This window comes from Arachis hypogaea, chromosome 17 (genome assembly GCF_003086295.3).
Source record: "Arachis hypogaea cultivar Tifrunner chromosome 17, arahy.Tifrunner.gnm2.J5K5, whole genome shotgun sequence".
Lineage (NCBI taxonomy): Eukaryota > Viridiplantae > Streptophyta > Magnoliopsida > Fabales > Fabaceae > Arachis > Arachis hypogaea.
In genome coordinates this window covers 21529879-21548569 of record NC_092052.1, presented here as the reverse complement: position 1 = coordinate 21548569, position 18691 = coordinate 21529879, and the positions used below count along the sequence as shown (strand labels likewise).

At 35.9% G+C, this 18691-nt stretch overlaps 1 protein-coding gene across 1 annotated transcript; it reads right to left on the bottom strand.

Annotated features, from left to right (window-relative positions):
• Window positions 1-16906: 16906 nt before the first annotated feature.
• Window positions 16907-18236, bottom strand: LOC112767331 (uncharacterized). Its single transcript, XM_025813195.3, has one exon. It carries the CDS (start codon window positions 18106-18108, stop codon window positions 17419-17421), a length of 690 nt encoding a protein of 229 aa, XP_025668980.1. The 5' UTR covers window positions 18109-18236; the 3' UTR covers window positions 16907-17418.
• Window positions 18237-18691: the final 455 nt, after the last annotated feature.

The following is an 18691-nucleotide window of genomic DNA, read 5'->3' as shown; positions in this document are numbered from 1 at the left end:
ACAAGGTTTAGACTTTCCGGATTCTCATGAATGCCGCCATCAATCTAGCTTATACCACGAAGATTCTGATTAGGGAATCTAAGAGATATTCATTCAATCTGATGTAGAACGGAGGTGATTGTCAGACACACGTTCATGGATTGAGGAAGGTGATGAGTGTCACTGATCATCACCTTCTCCATAGTTAGGCGCGAATGGATATCTTAGATAGGAACACGCATGTTTGAATGGAAAACAGAATTACTTGCATTGATTCATCAGGACACAGCAGAGCTCCTCACCCCCAACAATGGAGTTTAGAGACTCATGCCGTCAAAGAGTACAAAATTCAGATCTAAAATGTCATGAGATGCAAAATAAGTTTCTAAAAGTTGTTTAAATACTAAACTAGTAGCCTAGGTTTACAAAAAGTGAGTAGACTATGACAGATGGTGCAGAGATCCACTTCTGGGGCCCACTTGGTGTGTGCTAGGGCTGAGAGTTAAACAATTCACGTGCATAAGGCTGTTTTGGGCGTTCAACGCCAGGTTTGGATCCATTTCTGGCGTTGAACTCCAACTTTTAATCCTTTTCTGGCGCTGGACGCCAGAATTGGGCAGAGAACTGGCGTTGAACGCCAGTTTATGTCGTCTATCCTTGAGCAAAGTATGGACTATTATATATTTCTGGAAAGCCCTGGATGTCTACTTTCCAACGCAATTGGAAGCGCGCCATTTCGAGTTCTGTAGCTCCAGAAAATCCACTTTGAGTGTAGGGAGGTCAGAATCCAACAGCATCAGCAGTCCTTTTTCAGCCTGAATCAGATTTTTGCTCAACTCCCTCAATTTCAGCCAGAAAAATACCTGAAATTACAGAAAAACACACAAATCATAGTAAAGTCCAGAAATATGAATTTTTCCTAAAAACTAATGGAAATAAACTAAAAACTAACTAGAATATACTAAAAACTATATGAAATTAACCCCAAAAAGCGTATAAAATATCCGCTCATCACAACACCAAACTTAAACTGTTGCTTGTCCTCAAGCAACTAGACAAATAAAATAGAAGACTAATAGGTTGAGAAGCAATAATATCTCAGAGTATTTGAGTGAAGCTCGGATTCTAATTAGATGAGCGGGACTAGTAGCTTTTTGCTTCCGAACAGTTTTGGCATCTCACTTTATCCATTGAAGCTCAGAGTGATTGGCATCTATAGGAACTTAGAATTCAGATAGTGTTATTGATTCTCCTATTTCAGTATGATGATTCTTGAACATAGCTATTTCATGAGTATTGGCCGTGGCCCTAAGTACTTTATTTTCCAGTATTACCACCGGATACATAAATGCCACAGACACATAATTGGGTGAACCTTTTAAATTGTGACTCAGCTTTGCTAAAGTCCCCAATTAGAGGTGTCCAGAGTTCTTAAGCACACTCTTCTTTCTGCTTTGGACCTTGACTTTAACCGCTCAGTCTCAAGTTTTCACTTGACACCTTCACGCCACAAGCACATGGTTAGGGACAGCTCGGTTTAGCCGCTTAGGCCAGGATTTTATTCCCTTAGGCCCTCCTATCCACTGATGCTCAAAGCCTTGGGATCCTTTTTATTACCCTTGCCTTTTGGTTTTAAGGGCTATTGGCTTTTTTTTTTTTTGCTGCTTTTTCTTGCTTCAAGAATCATTTTTATGATTTTTCAGATTATCAATAACATGTCTCATGTTCATCATTCTTTCAAGAGCCAACATATTTAACAATCTTAAACAACAAATTCAAAAGACATATGCACTGTTCAAGCATTCATTCAGAAGACAGAAAGTATTACCACCGCATGTAACTAATTAGAATTTCTCTTATTAAAAACTCGAAATTTTATTGCCTCTTATTCAAAAGATCTACTATTTTATTCATGTTTGCTGATGATGAGAAAAATAAACTATGGCTTTATTGGAGATAAAATCAAAATAGATACTAATTACTACTATATGACTCCTAAGGTGAACTTCTATAATGACACTATCACAGAGTTAAAGCGGAAATTGGAATTTAACAACCTTTGTTCTGGGAAGTGGATGTTCCTCTGATCTGTGGGGTGCTTGGTCCTTCAAGAGATAACTTCTGGCGCTTCAATTCCCTTAAGTCACGCCGTTGCTCCTCTTGTTCTTTAAACAAATAGGTAAGAATTTGACTTTGTTCCTTCTGTTCCTTTATTATTTGTTCTATAGCTTCTTGCATCTTGGTAACTGATGTTTCAAGGTACTCCCAGTATTCAGATTGAGGGATTTCTGGGAGAAATTCCTGTGTTTTCTTCTTGATGGGGTCATCCTGTGCTTGTTGTTTTTCCATTGATGCTTTGGTGATTAGTTTCTCAATTGAGATATACTCAGTTATTCCCATCCTTACTCCAGCGTCCTTGCAAAGCAGAGAAATCAAGCTTGGGTAAGCCAACCTGGCCTCTTTAGAATTTTTATTGGCAATTTTGTAGAATTCAGTTGAAATCAGTTGATGAACTTCCACTTCTTTTACCATCATGATGCAATGGATCATCACTGCTCTTTTAACAGTGACTTCAGAACGGTTGCTAGTGGGCAGCAGAGAATGCCCAATGAAGTCCAGCCATCCTCGGGCGACTGGTTTGAGATCTTCCCTTTTGAGTTGATTTGGGACACCCTTCGTGCTAGTGGTCCACCTTGCTCCAGGGATACATATATCCTCTAGAATCTTATCCAGGCCCTTGTCTGTTCTCATCATTCTCCTGTTGAAAGAGTCTGGATCATCTTTCAGCTGAGGTAGCTTTAAGATCTCTCTGATCTTGTCAGGGATGGTATGAACAATCTTTCCTCTGACCATGGTCCGATATTCATAGAAAGTAGTTCCAGATAGTTTTTGCTTGTCAGTCTGCCACATATTAGCATAGAACTCCTGGACCATATTCCTTCCCACTTTTGTCTCAGGATTAGCTAGGACCTCCCAGTTCCTGATTCGAATTTGCTCCTGGATCTCCGGATATTCGTCTTCTTTCAGATCGAATCTAACTTCCGGGATCACTGATCTTAGACCCATTATTTTGTAATAATGGTCTGCATGTTCTTTAGATAAGAACTTCCCTTGATTCCAAAGTGGTTTTGGAACGCTCTCTTTCTTGCCTCTTAAAGTGGGTTGTTTTCCCTTAGGAGCCATGCTCTTAGTGATCACGGATAAACACACCAAACTTAGAGGTTTGCTTGTCCTCAAGCAAAAGAAAAGAAAGGAGAGGAATAGAAGGAGAGCTAGGTGCAATTGTTGATGGAGGAGGGTGGAGGCCGAACCCATATATAAAAGGAGGGGGTGGGTTCGAAAATTTTGAAAAGATATGATAAAAAGATTGATTTGGAAAAGATAAGATAGAAGATATGATAAGAGAGGATATAGTTTAAAATTGAAAAGATATGAAATTTTTTTGAAAAAGATAAATCTAGATTTTGAAAAAGATAATGTGGAGATTTGAAAAAGATATTAGTTGAAAAAAAAATATTTGTTTTGAAAATTTGAAAAAGAGTTGGATTGAATTTGCAAAAGAGGGTTTGTGCTTATGGATTAAGATACATTTGATATTTTTAAGGTAGGGTTTTTAGAAATTAGGGATTTTAGAAATCAGGGTTCTTAACATGTTTATGCAAGAAATCATGAATTGAAGCATGAAAATTAAGATTAAAATGAAAAATATGAAGAAAAAATGAATTTACCTCCTCCTTGCCATCCTGGCGTTGAACGCCAGATAGCTATCTTTACTGGCGTTCAGCGCCCACTGGATGCCCCTTTTGGGCGCTGAACGCCCAAAATGGACTTTCACTGGCGTTTTCTTGCCAGTGAGCTCTTTTTCTCTGTTTTGAATGCAAATTCCTTCTGTAACCCTGTGAATTTATGCAATTGATTCTTTACCTTAGTGTCAGTGAACTTTATATAAACAAATAAAAATAAAAATAGGGCAAAATGCTTAGAGGATTGATGCCCCATGGCTGGGTTGCCTCCCAGCAAGCGCTTCTTTATTGTCTTTAGCTGGACCTTGCTGAGCTTTTAGTCTAGCTTCAGCCTTGAGCACTCTTGCTCAACGTTGCCTTCAAGATAGTGCTTGATTCTCTGTCCATTGACAATGAACCTCTTATCAGAATCAATATCTTGAAGCTCCGCATAACCATATGGTGATACACTTGTAATCACGTATGGTCCCCTCCACCGGGATTTCAATTTCCTGGGGAATAGCCTGAGTCTAGAGTTGAACAGCAGAACCTTCTGTCCTGGCTCAAAGATTCTAGATGACAGCTTTCTGTCATGCCACTTTTTTTATTTCTCTTTATAAAGCTTGGCATTTTCGAAAGCTGTGAATCTGAATTCCTCTAGCTCATTTAGCTGGAGCAATCTTTTTTCTCCTACTAATTTGGCATCAAAGTTTAGGAATCTGGTTGCCCAGTAGGCTTTATGTTCCAGTTCCACGGGCAGGTGACATGCCTTACCATACACAAGTTGGTATGGAGAGGTCCCTATAGGGGTCTTGAATGCTGTTCTGTAAGCCCAGGGAGCATCATCCAAGCTCCGTGCCCAATCCTTTCTACGGGTACTTACTGTCCGTTCTAGGATTCTCTTTAATTCTCTGTTAGAGACTTCAGTTGTCCCATTAGTTTGTGGATGATATGGAGTAGCCACCTTATGGCGAATTCCATACCGAACCATGGCAGAGTAAAGCTGTTTATTGCAAAAGTGAGTGCCCCCATCACTGATTAGTACTCTAGGGACACCAAACCTGCTAAAGATATGTTTCTGGAGGAACTTCAGCACTGTTTTAGTATCATTGGTGGGTGTGGCAATGGCCTCAACCCATTTTGATACATAGTCAACTGCCACCAGAATATAAGTGTTTGAGTATGATGGTGGGAAAGGTCCCACGAAGTCAATTCCCCATACATCAAACAACTCAATTTCCAAGATTCCTTGTTGAGGCATGGCGTAACCATGAGCCAGATTACCAGCTCTTTGGCAACTGTCACAGTTACATACAAACTCTCGGGAATCTTTATAGAGTGTGGGCCAATAGAAGCCACATTGGAGGACCTTGGTGGCTGTTCGCTCACCTCCGAAATGGCCTCCATATTGAGATCCATGGCAATGCCATAGGATCCTCTGTGCTTCTTCTCTAGGCACACACCTACGGATTATTCCGTCTGCACATCTCTTAAAGAGATAGGGTTCATCCCACAAGTAGTACTTTGCATCAGTAATTAATTTCTTCTTTTGTATCCTGTTGTACTCCTTGGGTATGAACTTTGCAGCTTTATAGTTTGCAATATCGGCAAACCATGGTGTTTCCTGAATGGCAAATAAATGCTCATCCGGAAAAGTCTCAGAGATCTCAAGAGAGGGGAGGGGCGTCCCTTCTATTGGCTCTATCCGGGACAGATGATCAGCCACTTGGTTCTCTGTCCCTTTTCTGTCTCTTATTTCTATATCAAACTCTTGCAGAAGCAACACCCATCTGATGAGCCTGGGTTTTGAATCCTGCTTTGTGAGTAAATATTTAAGAGCAGCATGATCAGTATACACAATCACTTTTGATCCTACTACGTATGATCTGAACTTGTCAATGGCGTAAACCACTGCAAGTAATTCTTTTTCTGTGGTTGTGTAATTCTTCTGGGCATCATTTAGAACGCGACTAGCGTAATAAATGACGTGCAGAAGCTTGTCATGCCTCTGTCCCAACACTGCACCAATGGCATGATCACTGGCATCACACATTAGCTCAAATGGTAATGTCCAGTCTGGTGCAGAAATAACTGGTGCTGTGACCAGCTTAGCTTTCAGCATTTCAAACACCTGCAGGCACTCTGTGTCAAACATAAATGGCGTGTCAGCAGCTAGCAGATTGCTTAGAGGTTTTGCGATTTTTGAAAAATCCTTTATAAACCTCCTATAGAATCCTGCATGCCCCAAAAAGCTTCTGATTGCCTTAACATTGGCAGGTGGTGGTAATTTTTCAATTACCTCTATTTTTGCTTGATCCACCTCTATTCCCTTGTTTGAGATTTTATGCCCAAGAACAATCCCTTCAGTCACCATGAAGTGACATTTTTCCCAGTTTAAAACTAGGTTGGTCTCTTGGCATCTTTTCAGAACAAGTTTCAGGTGATCAAGACAGGAGCTGAATGAGTCTCCATATACTGAGAAGTCATCCATGAAGACTTCTAGAAATTTTTCCACCATATCAGAGAAAATAGAGAGCATGCATCTCTGGAAGGTTGCAGGCGCATTACACAGCCCAAATGGCATCCTTCTATAAGCAAACACTCCAGATGGACATGTGAATGCTGTTTTCTCTTGATCCTGAGGATCTACTGCAATCTGGTTATAGCCTGAGTAGCCGTCCAAAAAGCAGTAATAATCATGACCTGCTAGTCTTTCTAGCATCCGGTCTATGAATAGTAAAGGAAAATGATCCTTTCTGGTGGCTGTATTGAGCCTTCTGTAGTCAATACACATGCGCCACCCTGTAACTGTTCTTGTAGGAACCAGTTTATTTTTTTCATTATGAATCACTGTCATGCCTCCCTTTTTTGGGACGACTTGGACAGGGCTCACCCAGGGGCTATCAGAAATAGGATAAATAATCCCAGCCTCTAGTAATTTGGTGACCTCTTTCTGCACCACTTCCTTCATGGCTGGATTTAGCCGTCTCTGTGGTTGAACCACTGGTTTAGCATTATCCTCCAATAAGATTTTGTGCATGCATCTAGCTGGGCTTATGCCCTTAAGGTCACCTATGGACCACCCAAGAGCTGTCTTGTGTGTCCTTAGCACTTGAATAAGTGCTTCCTCTTCCTGTGAATTTAAGGCAGAGCTTATGATCACTGGAAAAGTGTCACCTTCTCCCAGAAATGCATATTTCAAGGATGGTGGTAATGGCTTGAGCTCGGGTTTAGGAGGTTTTTCTTCTTCCAGAAGAAATTTCAGAGGCTCTTTCATGTCCTCTGAATCCTCTAAATCAGGCTGAACATCTTTAAAGATGTTTTCCAACTCTGATTCGAGACTCTCAGCCATGTTGATCTCTTCTATCAAAGAGTCAATAAGATCAACTTTCATGCAGTCTTTTGATGTGTCAGGATGCTGCATGGCTTTGACAGCGTTCAACTTAAACTCATCATCATTGACTCTCATGGTTATTTCCCCCTGTTGGACGTCAATGAGGGATCGTCCAGTTGCTAGGAAGGGTCTTCCTAGAATGAGAGTAGCACTCTTGTGCTCCTCCATTTCTAGCACAACAAAGTCAGTGGGAAAGGCGAATGGCCCAACTCTGACAATCATGTCTTCAATCACGCCTGATGGGTATTTAGTGGAGCCATCATCAAGTTGGAGACATATCCGGGTTGGTTTAACTTCTTCAGTTAAGCCAAGCTTTCTGATAGTGGATGCAGGTATTAGGTTGATGCTTGCCCCAAGATCGCATAAAGCTGTCTTGGTGCATTGACCTTCTAATATGCATGGTATCAGAAAACTCCCAGGGTCTTTAAGCTTTTCAGGAAAGCTTTTCAGAATGACTGCACTGCATTCTTCAGTAAGGAGAACTCTTTCTGTTTCTCTCCAATCCTTTTTATGACTCAAGATCTCTTTCATGAACTTGGCATAAGAAGGTATTTGCTCAAGTGCTTCTGCAAATGGAATCTTTATTTCAAGAGTCCTGAGATAATCTGCAAAGCGAGCAAATTGCTTATCCTGCTCCTCTTTCCGGAGTTTTTGAGGATAAGGTATCTTGGCTTTATATTCTTCAACCTTAGTTGCTGTAGGTTTATTGCCTACAGAAGTGGTTGAAGAAGCCATTTTAGAGGGGTTGCTTTCAGCATTTGTGTGTGTCTGATCCCTCACTGGCAATTAAGTGCCAGAGTTAGAAATTGGAGTGACGTTAGATGCCAACTCCTTGTCTGTTCCTGGCGTCTGAACGCCAGAACTGTGCCCATTTTGGGCGTTCAGCGCCAAATCTTGCCCATTTTGGGCGTTCAACGCCAGATCCTTGCCTATTTCTGGCGTTGAACGCCAGTCCTGCCTTGTTTCTGGCATTGAACGCCAGTCCTGAGCATGGTCTGGGCGTTCAGCGCCAGCCTTCCACCAAATTTCTGGCGTTTTAGTTCCAGAATTGCTTCTCCCTAGGCTCTTACTGTCCTCAGGTGAATTTTGGGTGGTTTGCTCATTTCTTAGCTTTTTGCTGCCTTGAGGTGGGGTATTTAATGTTTTCCCGCTTCTTAATTGAACTGCTTGGCATTCTTCTGTTATTTGCCTTGACAGCTGCTGCTTTGTTTGCTTAAACTGTTCTTCCATATGTATATTATCCATCCTTGTCTCTTGTAGTCTATCTTTGAATTCGGCTAACTGCTTTGTTAGAAAGTCCAATTGCTGATTGAATTCAGCAGCTTGTTTTACAGGACTGAGTTCAGCAGTTGCTGTTTTAACCTCTTCTTTCATGGAAGGGTCACTGCTTAGGTACAGATGCTGATTCCTGGCAACTGTATCAATGAGCTCTTGAGCCTCTTCAATTGTCTTTCTCATGTGGATAGATCCACCAGCTGAGTAATCTAGAGACATCTGAGCTCCTTCAGCAAGCCCATAATAGAAGATGTCTAACTGAACCCACTCTGAAAACATTTCAGAAGGGCATTTTCGTAGCATCTCTCTGTATCTCTCCCAGGCATCATAAAGAGATTCACTATCTCCTTGTTTAAAGCCTTGGATGTCCAGCCTTAGCTGTGTCATCCGTTTTGGAGGAAAGTATTGATTCAGGAATTTTTCTGTCAGCTGTTTCCATGTCCTTATGCTGGCCTTAGGTTGGTTATTCAACCACCTCTTAGCTTGATTTTTTACAGCAAATGAAAACAGTAATAGTCTGTAGACATCCTGATCTATTTCTTTATCATGTACTATGTCAGCAATCTGTAGAAACTGTGCCAGAAACTCTGTAGGTTCTTCCTGTGGAAGACCGGAATACTGGCAACTTTGCTGCACCATGATAATGAGCTGAGGATTCAATTCAAAGCTACTGACTCCAATGGAGGGTATGCAGATGCTACTCCCATATGAAGCAGTAAAGGGGTTAGAATATGACCCCAGAGTCCTCCTGGACTGTTCATTTCCGCTTAGGTCCATGATGGAGAAAGGGAGATGATGTAAAATAGAGAAAATATTATTTATTTATTTATTTATTTCAAAAATAAGATAAAGATAAATAAAAATGGGTGAAGATTTCCGAAAAATTGAGGAGAGAGAAAGTGGTTAGGAAGTTTTGAAAAAAATCTGAATTTTAAAAATTGATTTTCGAAAAGATGCTTTAAAATAGAGAGAAAAGCAATAAGATAGCACACGATTTAAAATTTTTAGATCTAATGCTCCTTGTTTTCGAAAATTTTTGGAGGGAAAAACACCAAGGAACACCAAACTTAAAAATTTTAAGATCAAGACACAAGGAAAACTCAAGAACACTTTGAAGACTCACAAGAACACAAGAACATGAAGGAAGAACACCAAACTTAAAGTTTGACACAGAATTTAATAGAAAAATTATTTTTTTGAAAAAGATTTTTTAATAAAACTGGTGCCCAATCATCAAGAACATAAACCAACACTCTAGCCAATTGGGCAATAAATGTAACACTTGTTTTGAAGAAGGATATTTTTAACCAAGAACAATAATAAGAGACTCTAAACCAAAAAGAAATTTTTTTTTTCCTAATCTAAGCAACAAAATAAGTCGTCAGTTGTCCAAACTCAAACAATCCCCGGCAACGGCGCAAAAAACTTGGTGCACGAATTGTGAATCACACTTTTCACAACTCGTACCACTAACCAGCAAGTGCACTGGGTCGCCCAAGTAATACCTTACGTGAGTAAGGGTCGAATCCCACGGAGATTGTTGGTTTGAAGCAATCTATGCTTATCTTGCAATTCTTAGTCAGGAAGTCAATTATATTTATCAGTTGAATTGCGAATAAACAAGAGAGCATGAGTTAAAGGTTACGTGTTATGCAGTAATGGAGAATATATTGGAGTTTTGGAGATGCTTTGTCTTCTAAATCTTTGCTTTCCTCTGTCTTTTGATTCACGCACGCACGTCCTTCTATGGCAAGCTGTGTGTTGGTGGATCACCGTTGTCAATGGCTACCATCCATCCTTCCAGTGAAAAGGGTCCAGGTGCGCTGTCACCGCACGGCTAATCATCTGCAGGTTCTCAGTCGTACCGGAATAGGATTTACTATCCTTTTGCGTCTGTCACTACGCCCAGCACTCGTGAGTTTGAAGTTCGTCACAGTCATTCAATCCCAGAATCCTACTCGGAATACCACAGACAAGGTTTAGACTTTCCGGATTCTCATGAATGCCGCCATCAATCTAGCTTATACCACGGAGATTCTGATTAGGGAATCTAAGAGATATTCATTCAATCTGATATAGAACGAAGGTGATTGTCAGACACACGTTCATGGATTGAGGAAGGTGATAAGTGTCACTGATCATCACCTTCTCCATAGTTAGGCGCGAATGGATATCTTAGATAGGAACACGCATGTTTGAATGGAAAACAGAATTACTTGCATTGATTCATCAGGACACAGCAGAGCTCCTCACCCCCAACAATGGAGTTTAGAGACTCATTCCGTCAAAGAGTACGAAATTCAGATCTAAAATGTCATGAGGAGCAAAATAAGTTTCTAAAAGTTGTTTAAATACTAAACTAGTAGCCTAGGTTTACAAAAAGTGAGTAGACTATGACAGATGGTGCAGAGATCCACTTCTGGGGTCCACTTGGTGTGTGCTGGGGCTGAGACTTAAACAATTCACGTGCATAAGGCTGTTTTGGGTGTTCAACGCCAGGTTTGGATCCATTTCTGGCGTTGAACTCAAACTTTTAATCCTTTTCTGGCGCTAGACGGCAGAATTAGGCAGAGAACTGGCGTTGAACGCCAGTTTACGTCGTCTATCCTTAAGAAAAGTATAAACTATTATATATTTCTGGAAAGCCCTGGATGTCTACTTTCCAACGCAATTGGAAGCGCGCCATTTCGAGTTCTGTAGCTCCAGAAAATCCACTTTGAGTGTAGGGAGGTCAGAATCCAACAGCATCAGCAGTCCTTTTTCAGCCTGAATCAGATTTTTGCTCAGCTCCCTCAATTTCAGCCAGAAAAATACTTGAAATTATGGAAAAATACACAACTCATAGTAAAGTCCAGAAATATGAATTTTTCCTAAAAACTAATGGAAATAAACTAAAAACTAACTAGAATATACTAAAAACTATATGAAATTAACCCCAAAAAGCGTATAAAATATCCGCTCATCAATGTTCCCATTGCACCACCTAATCTCACCAAAATGGGACCCCAAAGAAAATTGGGGATATATGTTGGATATGATTCTCCTTCTATAGTGAGGTATCTTGAGATACAAACTGGAGATGTATTTAAAGCCCGGTTTGCGGATTGTCAATGAAATATTTGCATATAATGTGGCATTAAATATCATATATGAAAGTAAGGATCTTGAGCCAAGATCAGTCGAAGAATGTCGACAAATGAATGATTGGCCAAAATGGGAAGAAGCCATGAAGGCTGAATTAGACTCACTTGCAAAACATGAAGTCTTTAGACCTGTAGTCCGTACACCTGCAGATGTAAAACCTGTTGGATACCAATGGGTATTTGTGAGAAAATGAAATGAGAAAAATGAAGTTGTGCGCTACAAAGCCCGACTTGTGGCACAAGGTTTTTCACAAAGGTCCGATATAGATTATGAAGAAACGTATTCCCCTATAGTGGATGCGATAACATTGCGTTATTTGGTCAGTTTATCTGCATATCATAAACTGCATATGCATTTAATAGATGTGGTAACAGCCTATTTATACGGATCATTAGATTGGAATATCTATATGAAAGTCCCTGAAGGACTAAAGATATCTAAACCATCCAATGAATATTCACAAGGGTTATACTCAGTCAAATTGCAAAGATCTTTATATGGTCTAAAGCAATCTGGACGAATGTGGTATAATCGTCTTACTGAGCATCTGGCCAAAAACGGATTCAAGAATGATGATATCTGCCCATGTGTTTTTATAAAGAAATCTGCATTTGGATTCATTATAATTTCTGTGTACAAATATCATTGGGACTCTTGAAGAGATTCCAACAATTATAAAAACTCTAAAAGAAGAGTTTGAGATGAAAGATCTTGGAAAGACTAAATTTTGTCTCGGCTTGCAGATCGAGCATACAAAAAGTGGGATCTTTATTCATCAAACAACATACATAGAAAAGATCTTGAAAAGATTTTATATGGATAAGTCACATCCCTTGAGTACCCCAATGATCGTAAGATCTTTGGATGTGGAAAATGATCAATTCCATCCTAAAGAAGAAAATGAAGATATCCTTGGTCCTGAAGTACCATATCTTAGTGCCATTGGAGCGCTAATGTATCTTGCTAATAATACGCGACCCGATATATCATTTGCTGTGAATTTACTAGCAAGATATAGTTCCTCTCCAACCAGAAGACATTGGAGTGAAATCAAACAAATCTTTCGATATCTTCATGGGACGGTTGATATGGGATTGTTTTATCCTTATAGATCCAAGTCACAATTAGTTGGCTATGCAGATGCTGGATACTTGTCAGATCCACATAAAGGGAGATCTCAAACAGGATATCTGTTCAAATATGGTGGTACAGCTATATCATGGAGGTCCACAAAACAGACGATAGCAGTAACCTCCTCTAATCATGCTGAAATACTAGCGATTTATGAAGCAAGTCGCGAGTGTTTTTGGCTCAAGAGTTTGATCCAATATATTCTGTCATCATGTGGACTGATTGATCATAAGATAGCTCCAACTGTCCTGTTTGAAGATAATACAGCATACATTGCTCAACTTAAAGGCGGATACATCAAAGGTGATAGAACAAAGTATATTTCTCCCAAATTCTTCTTCACTCATGATCTTCAAAATCAAGGGACAATTGATGTCCAACAGATCCACTCAAGTGACAATCTAGCATATTTATTTACAAAGTTACTCCCAAAATCCTCCTTTGAAAAATTGGTACATGAGATTGGGATGCGCCGATTTCGAGACATCAACTGATGTCGACAAGAGGGGGAGACTGTACTCTTTTTTCCTTGGTCAGGTTTTTTTCCCATTGGATTTTTCTTGACAAGGTTTTTAATGAGGCAGTCCCCATCACAAAGGATATTCTACTCTTTTTCCTTCACTAAAGTTTTTCCCATTGAATTTTCTTTAGTAAGGTTTTAATGAGTCATATTCCTAAATGGTCATCAAAGGGGGAGTGTTAAGATATGCATGATGATGTGGATGCCCATTAAATAGGCGGTTCACTCTTTTCACATATGAGAATTTACTTTCTCAATACTGAATGAAGTTAATTAACACTACTCTTGTACACCTATAAATAGGCATGACCTTATGCAAATACATACACAGCAATAACAATAATTACTCTCTCTTATATACAATTACAAATACTTTCCTTTCTTTCTTTCTATAGCAATAAAATTATCTTCTCTCTTTATATACTATTAATAATATCTCTCTATCTATCTTTACGTTACTGCATATAAATATATAAATTATTTTATCGAGTTAATTATATTAATATTAGAATCTTCTAATTACATATCTTTATTTTATATTTAAAACATCTTTCTTATTTATTTCACAATATTTAATACTATTTATATCATTAATTACAGGATGATAATAAATCCAACGATAATAAGCGTTTTCCTTATAGTTTGTTAAGCCACGTGCCAGAAGACAACGCGCATTTAAACTAACATGAAATGATTCTTACCTAATCCTTTTCATTTGCTATTCGCTCTCTTCAATAGATTGTAAATTTGTAATAGATTATTATGTATGTTAATTATTAAAATGCTACATGTACATTAACTGGGCAACTAATAATTAATCAATATAGTAATAAGCATTGACCTTGTGATTAACAAATAACGACCTTATATTAGCTTGTATACAAACATCCATTTGCTCGTTTAGTTTTTCCAAATTACTGTACTTATTACTTTTTTTTATAAATAACGGGACTAAATGCTAAAGAAAAGACTACATCAGCATGCAAACATGATATCTTTTAAAATAAATAATTAAATTTCATATTAACACTTATAAGTATCTTTTAAAATTATTCACATTTTTACGTTCTTGTGTCGTTTATCTTGGGTGCAGAAAAAATATACATAAATTTTAGAGTAAAGTGAGAAATAAAATTTTGAGAATTTATATTTTAGATAAATTAATTTAAAAAAAATATCAATAAAATTTTTTAGGATATCAGATATAGACATATTATTTTTAAATTTATCGCTATAATTAGAATATAAAGTCTTAATTTAAACTAATTTATTCATATTTATTATTTTAAAAGACTTTATTGATATATTTTTTTAAAAGATTAATCTATCTAAAATATAAATTTTTAAAGATTTATTTATCATTTTACTCTAAATTTTATTACAGTGTGATAAATCACAATAATTTAAATTCGATTTGATCAGTAAAAACTAAAGTCAAATTGATACAGTGTAAATTATAATTCTTTGATTAATTAAATTAAATTATATTTAAAAATAAAATTAAACTGATATAATTTAAATCATAAATGTTGAGTCAAGAATTGATTAATTATCTTATTATGACAAACATAAATTGATAATTTTTTATTATAACTAATTATTATGATGAGTACTAATAGAGGAATTTAGATCTTCTAAATTTTAAATTTTTATTTTAGAGGGTAAAGTGTAATCTCTTACTTTTTGAATGGTTTTTTTCTTATATTTTTTCTTGGTCCCACCTATGAAATAAATAGTGAGAGATCACACTTTTTTCTTTAAAGTGAAATTCAAAATGTAGAGGATTCAAATTCCAGAAGAATCAATTAAAAATGACCAAACTAGCAAGTTTGGATTATGCAAAACAGCAATAATAAAAAGAATATTATAAAAGATGATATTAAGTCAAGTTTAAAAAGTTGTTGCACTTATGATCAAGCTAAAGAAGAAAAGATTTCATCTCTTTTTGCCAATAGCTGGAGCATTGATTGTGCAATGGCTAACTTGATCAAATAGGGCATGATTTCAACATTGAGGAAGTGATCAAAACTCTATATATGAAGAATTCATCCAAGGAAGAAGACAACCATTTGAGCCAAATCTGATCATATACACTAGCCTTTGTTTTTTTTTTTTTTTTTTTGAATGTGTTTATACTTTTTTATTGTCTAAAATTAAATTTATATTGATAAATATAAAAGACAAAGAGAATTGATCACACAAAAATTATTTTATTCTTTTGTTTGAATATTTTGGTTTCGAAAGTATATTAGAATTCGAGTGTATTTTGTTTTTTTTTATCTAAGTTGGGTTAGTATTTATAGTCTATAGGATACTAAACCTAGGATTATATCGTTTAGGTGTATTATAAAAGTGTGAGTCTCTTGGAATTGGTGTTTGTAGTCAATCTTGATTATAGTAAAAATTTTACTATTATTATGATGGAAACTGAACGCATATCACATTACATTTCATGACTGAACTAGAATATATCGTAGTGTTATTCTTTTTTATTCTTCTTTTCTGCAACTTTCACTTATATTCTATTCTGCTAGTGTAGGACGAGATAAAAATAAAAAAAAAATTTCCTAAATTCAGTATACAATAAATTAGACTTATTAAATCATAAAAATAATTCTTTAATTCAACTTATTTTTAATTCGTTTGGGACCTTCAATAACAAATTATATTAATTATACATTTTAAATCAATATAAAATGTGTTACAAATACTTTTCTTTAATTGTCCAATAATCTGATCTCGTTCTCATTAGGGTACAACACCCACCGGACAAAAAGTGAAAATTTTAAATAAATACGAATGTATTACAAAAATTATTGTATCTACTAACATTTTTATTTATATTATTATTTTTTATATGTACGCACTTTAGGACTTATTAGGGTACTCAAATCCCGTATCTTACCATTATTTCTTACCCGAAATATGTAGCATATATTATATGATATACACACTTTTTTCTTTAACATGTCTCATCTATCTATTTCACAATATATAATATGAAAAGTAGCGAAAATATATAAATAATAAGGGGTATAATTAACTGCTGCTAGCTAGTAAAGTTTTGTAGTGTCCTTTAGAGAGAACTTTTCCCAAACTTTAACCTAAAACGAGTTTCATTATTTTCATAAATAGGTTTACAGCAATGCCAATATATAAAGATAAGACTTAAGTCAAAGTGTTTGGATTAATTAATATAATGGCTCCTTCCTCGCTCTTTCTTTCTTCTTAGCTTTTGCTTCTTTTTTATTGAAGCTGCTTTAATTTAACCCATTCTTTCTCCTTTGTTCTTTATTCATTTTTTAACCAGCTGGTGGTATAGTATGCCTTGTTTGAGAATCTACTTTATTATTATTATTGTTTTTTTTTTACGATATTTCATGCATACTTAACAAGACAAGAATTAATTTGTCACAAAAATTAGTTCTATTTGAGATTTGTTGATAATTAATAAATTACAGAATATAACAGTAAAATTGCTTAAGAAGACGAGTGAATGCAGCTAATCCACTCAACCAACTCAAAATTGTTTTGTATAATTTTTTTAATATCAATTATATATTTACTTTATAAGAGAATAAGTGAAACCATGCTTAGAAAAGAGAAACCACTACTAGCTAGATGTTAATATTAAGAATAATTTTTAAACTATTTTCCTTTTTGTTACAATATCAATATACTTCTCAATATTTTTTAAATTGATGAGCATTTAAAATTAAACAGTTATTTGATAATAATTAATTGACAAGCAAGTAATAATGTGAGAGTGAATTGCTCTCATATACATATGATAAGATGTACCATACTTTATACATTTCAAGAATACAATTTTGTTAGGGAGCTCATTTTTCTTTAATTAATAACCAGCCAACAAAGTAGTGGGCCAGCATACACTAAGAAAAAGAAGAAAATGAATAATCAAAGAAAAAATTAACTGATTGTTGATTAAAAAAATTAATTCCAAATATTTTTCCTTCACCATAAATAACAATGTTAGTTATGATAATTATTTACTACCAATTTAGCATATATAACATAAGATTTAAGAATAAGATTACAGAAGGAATAAAATCCTTATATGGTAAATTGGTAATAATAAAGTAAAAGATATGACGTGCACTTCATTACAATAAGTTTGGTTTGGTATACATTCAATAATCTTTCCACCTATATATCAGCACTTAGTAATTATTATTATTAACATACATTAACCAAATAAAGATAATTTCCAAAATTCCACATTATAATTATTATTACATAACATCTCCAAGCAATACCTTCTTGAACATAGACGAGTAACACCCTCTTGACCTAGCATTTCCAAAACACAAACTAGAATCATTCACATAATAAAGATCTTCATTTTGTGTAGTAACACCACTCTTCCTAGGATGTCGTACCATGGGAGAATTTGGCACGGAGTACGATGTTGGCCGCCATGACAAAGAAGACGACGATGACGATAACGAGTGTGACCAAGAATTAGGAGATTCTGGCGATGGAGGAACAACAACACAACCTTTGTTGTTATTATTATTATTATTATTTCTTGGATTACGTTTCTTGGGAAATAATAAAGCTTTCAAAAGACTAGTAGACTTTGAAGAGTTTTTATTATTCTTGGCATTGGTAAATAATGGGTTTTTTGGAGTGGCATTTTGGTAATTATAAGAAGGTGGAGGGGTGAGAGGAGGAAAAGAGGTTTCTCTGAATCTAACAACCTTAGGAGTACCTGGTTGAGATTCCCAAACAAATGGAACCGATGCTGATTCACCAACATCATGGTAATAACCTTCATTTGATGATACTTGTCTTGATAAGTGTTCCTCATCATGAACAAGGAACATGTTAAGCTTCTTCTTGTTGTTCTTCTTTTGACTCATAACAACGATATTGGGAGGACTTTGGAGAATAATGTTTGAAGGGTTTGATTTTGATGACATGATGATGCTGATCCTCAATTGCCTAGCTAGGTTGCTATATATATAATATATGTATATATAGTTATGATGGAAGGTTGAGATTGAAATATGTGTGCGCGTATGTAAGTGTATATAATTATTAATATTAATTATTAATTAATCAATACAAGTAAATTTTAATGTGTAATCTTTATGTGACTTTTTGGTTCAATTTTGGAGAGAGATTATTGCCACCTTCTTTGTTGCTAATGGGATATTTCTATCCAATTAACTTTGTTTAAAATTACTAAATTAAAACACCCTTAATTAATATATTATAATGGAGTGATAATTGGAACGAAATTAAATGTAATTATCTTTAATATTAAATGTAATTATCTTTAATATTAATGACATTATTTTAGAGCCATAAAAAGTGTGACACTCCCTAATTTTTGTCATCCTCCTTAGCAAAATTGTTATAGTATGTGATTGAATCAATAGAAATATTTGATTCTGGAATATATTTAATAGGTGTTTTAGAAACATGTTAATAAAAATTATTTTTTTATTACTAAATAAAGAGAGGGTGATTTTGAATATTTCTAAAATATGCATCAAAGGA

What these genes read in the sequence shown, in the direction of transcription:
- LOC112767331 (XM_025813195.3), bottom strand. Translation starts at nt 18,108, where the DNA reads ATGTCATCAAAATCAAACCCTTCAAACATTATTCTCCAAAGTCCTCCC.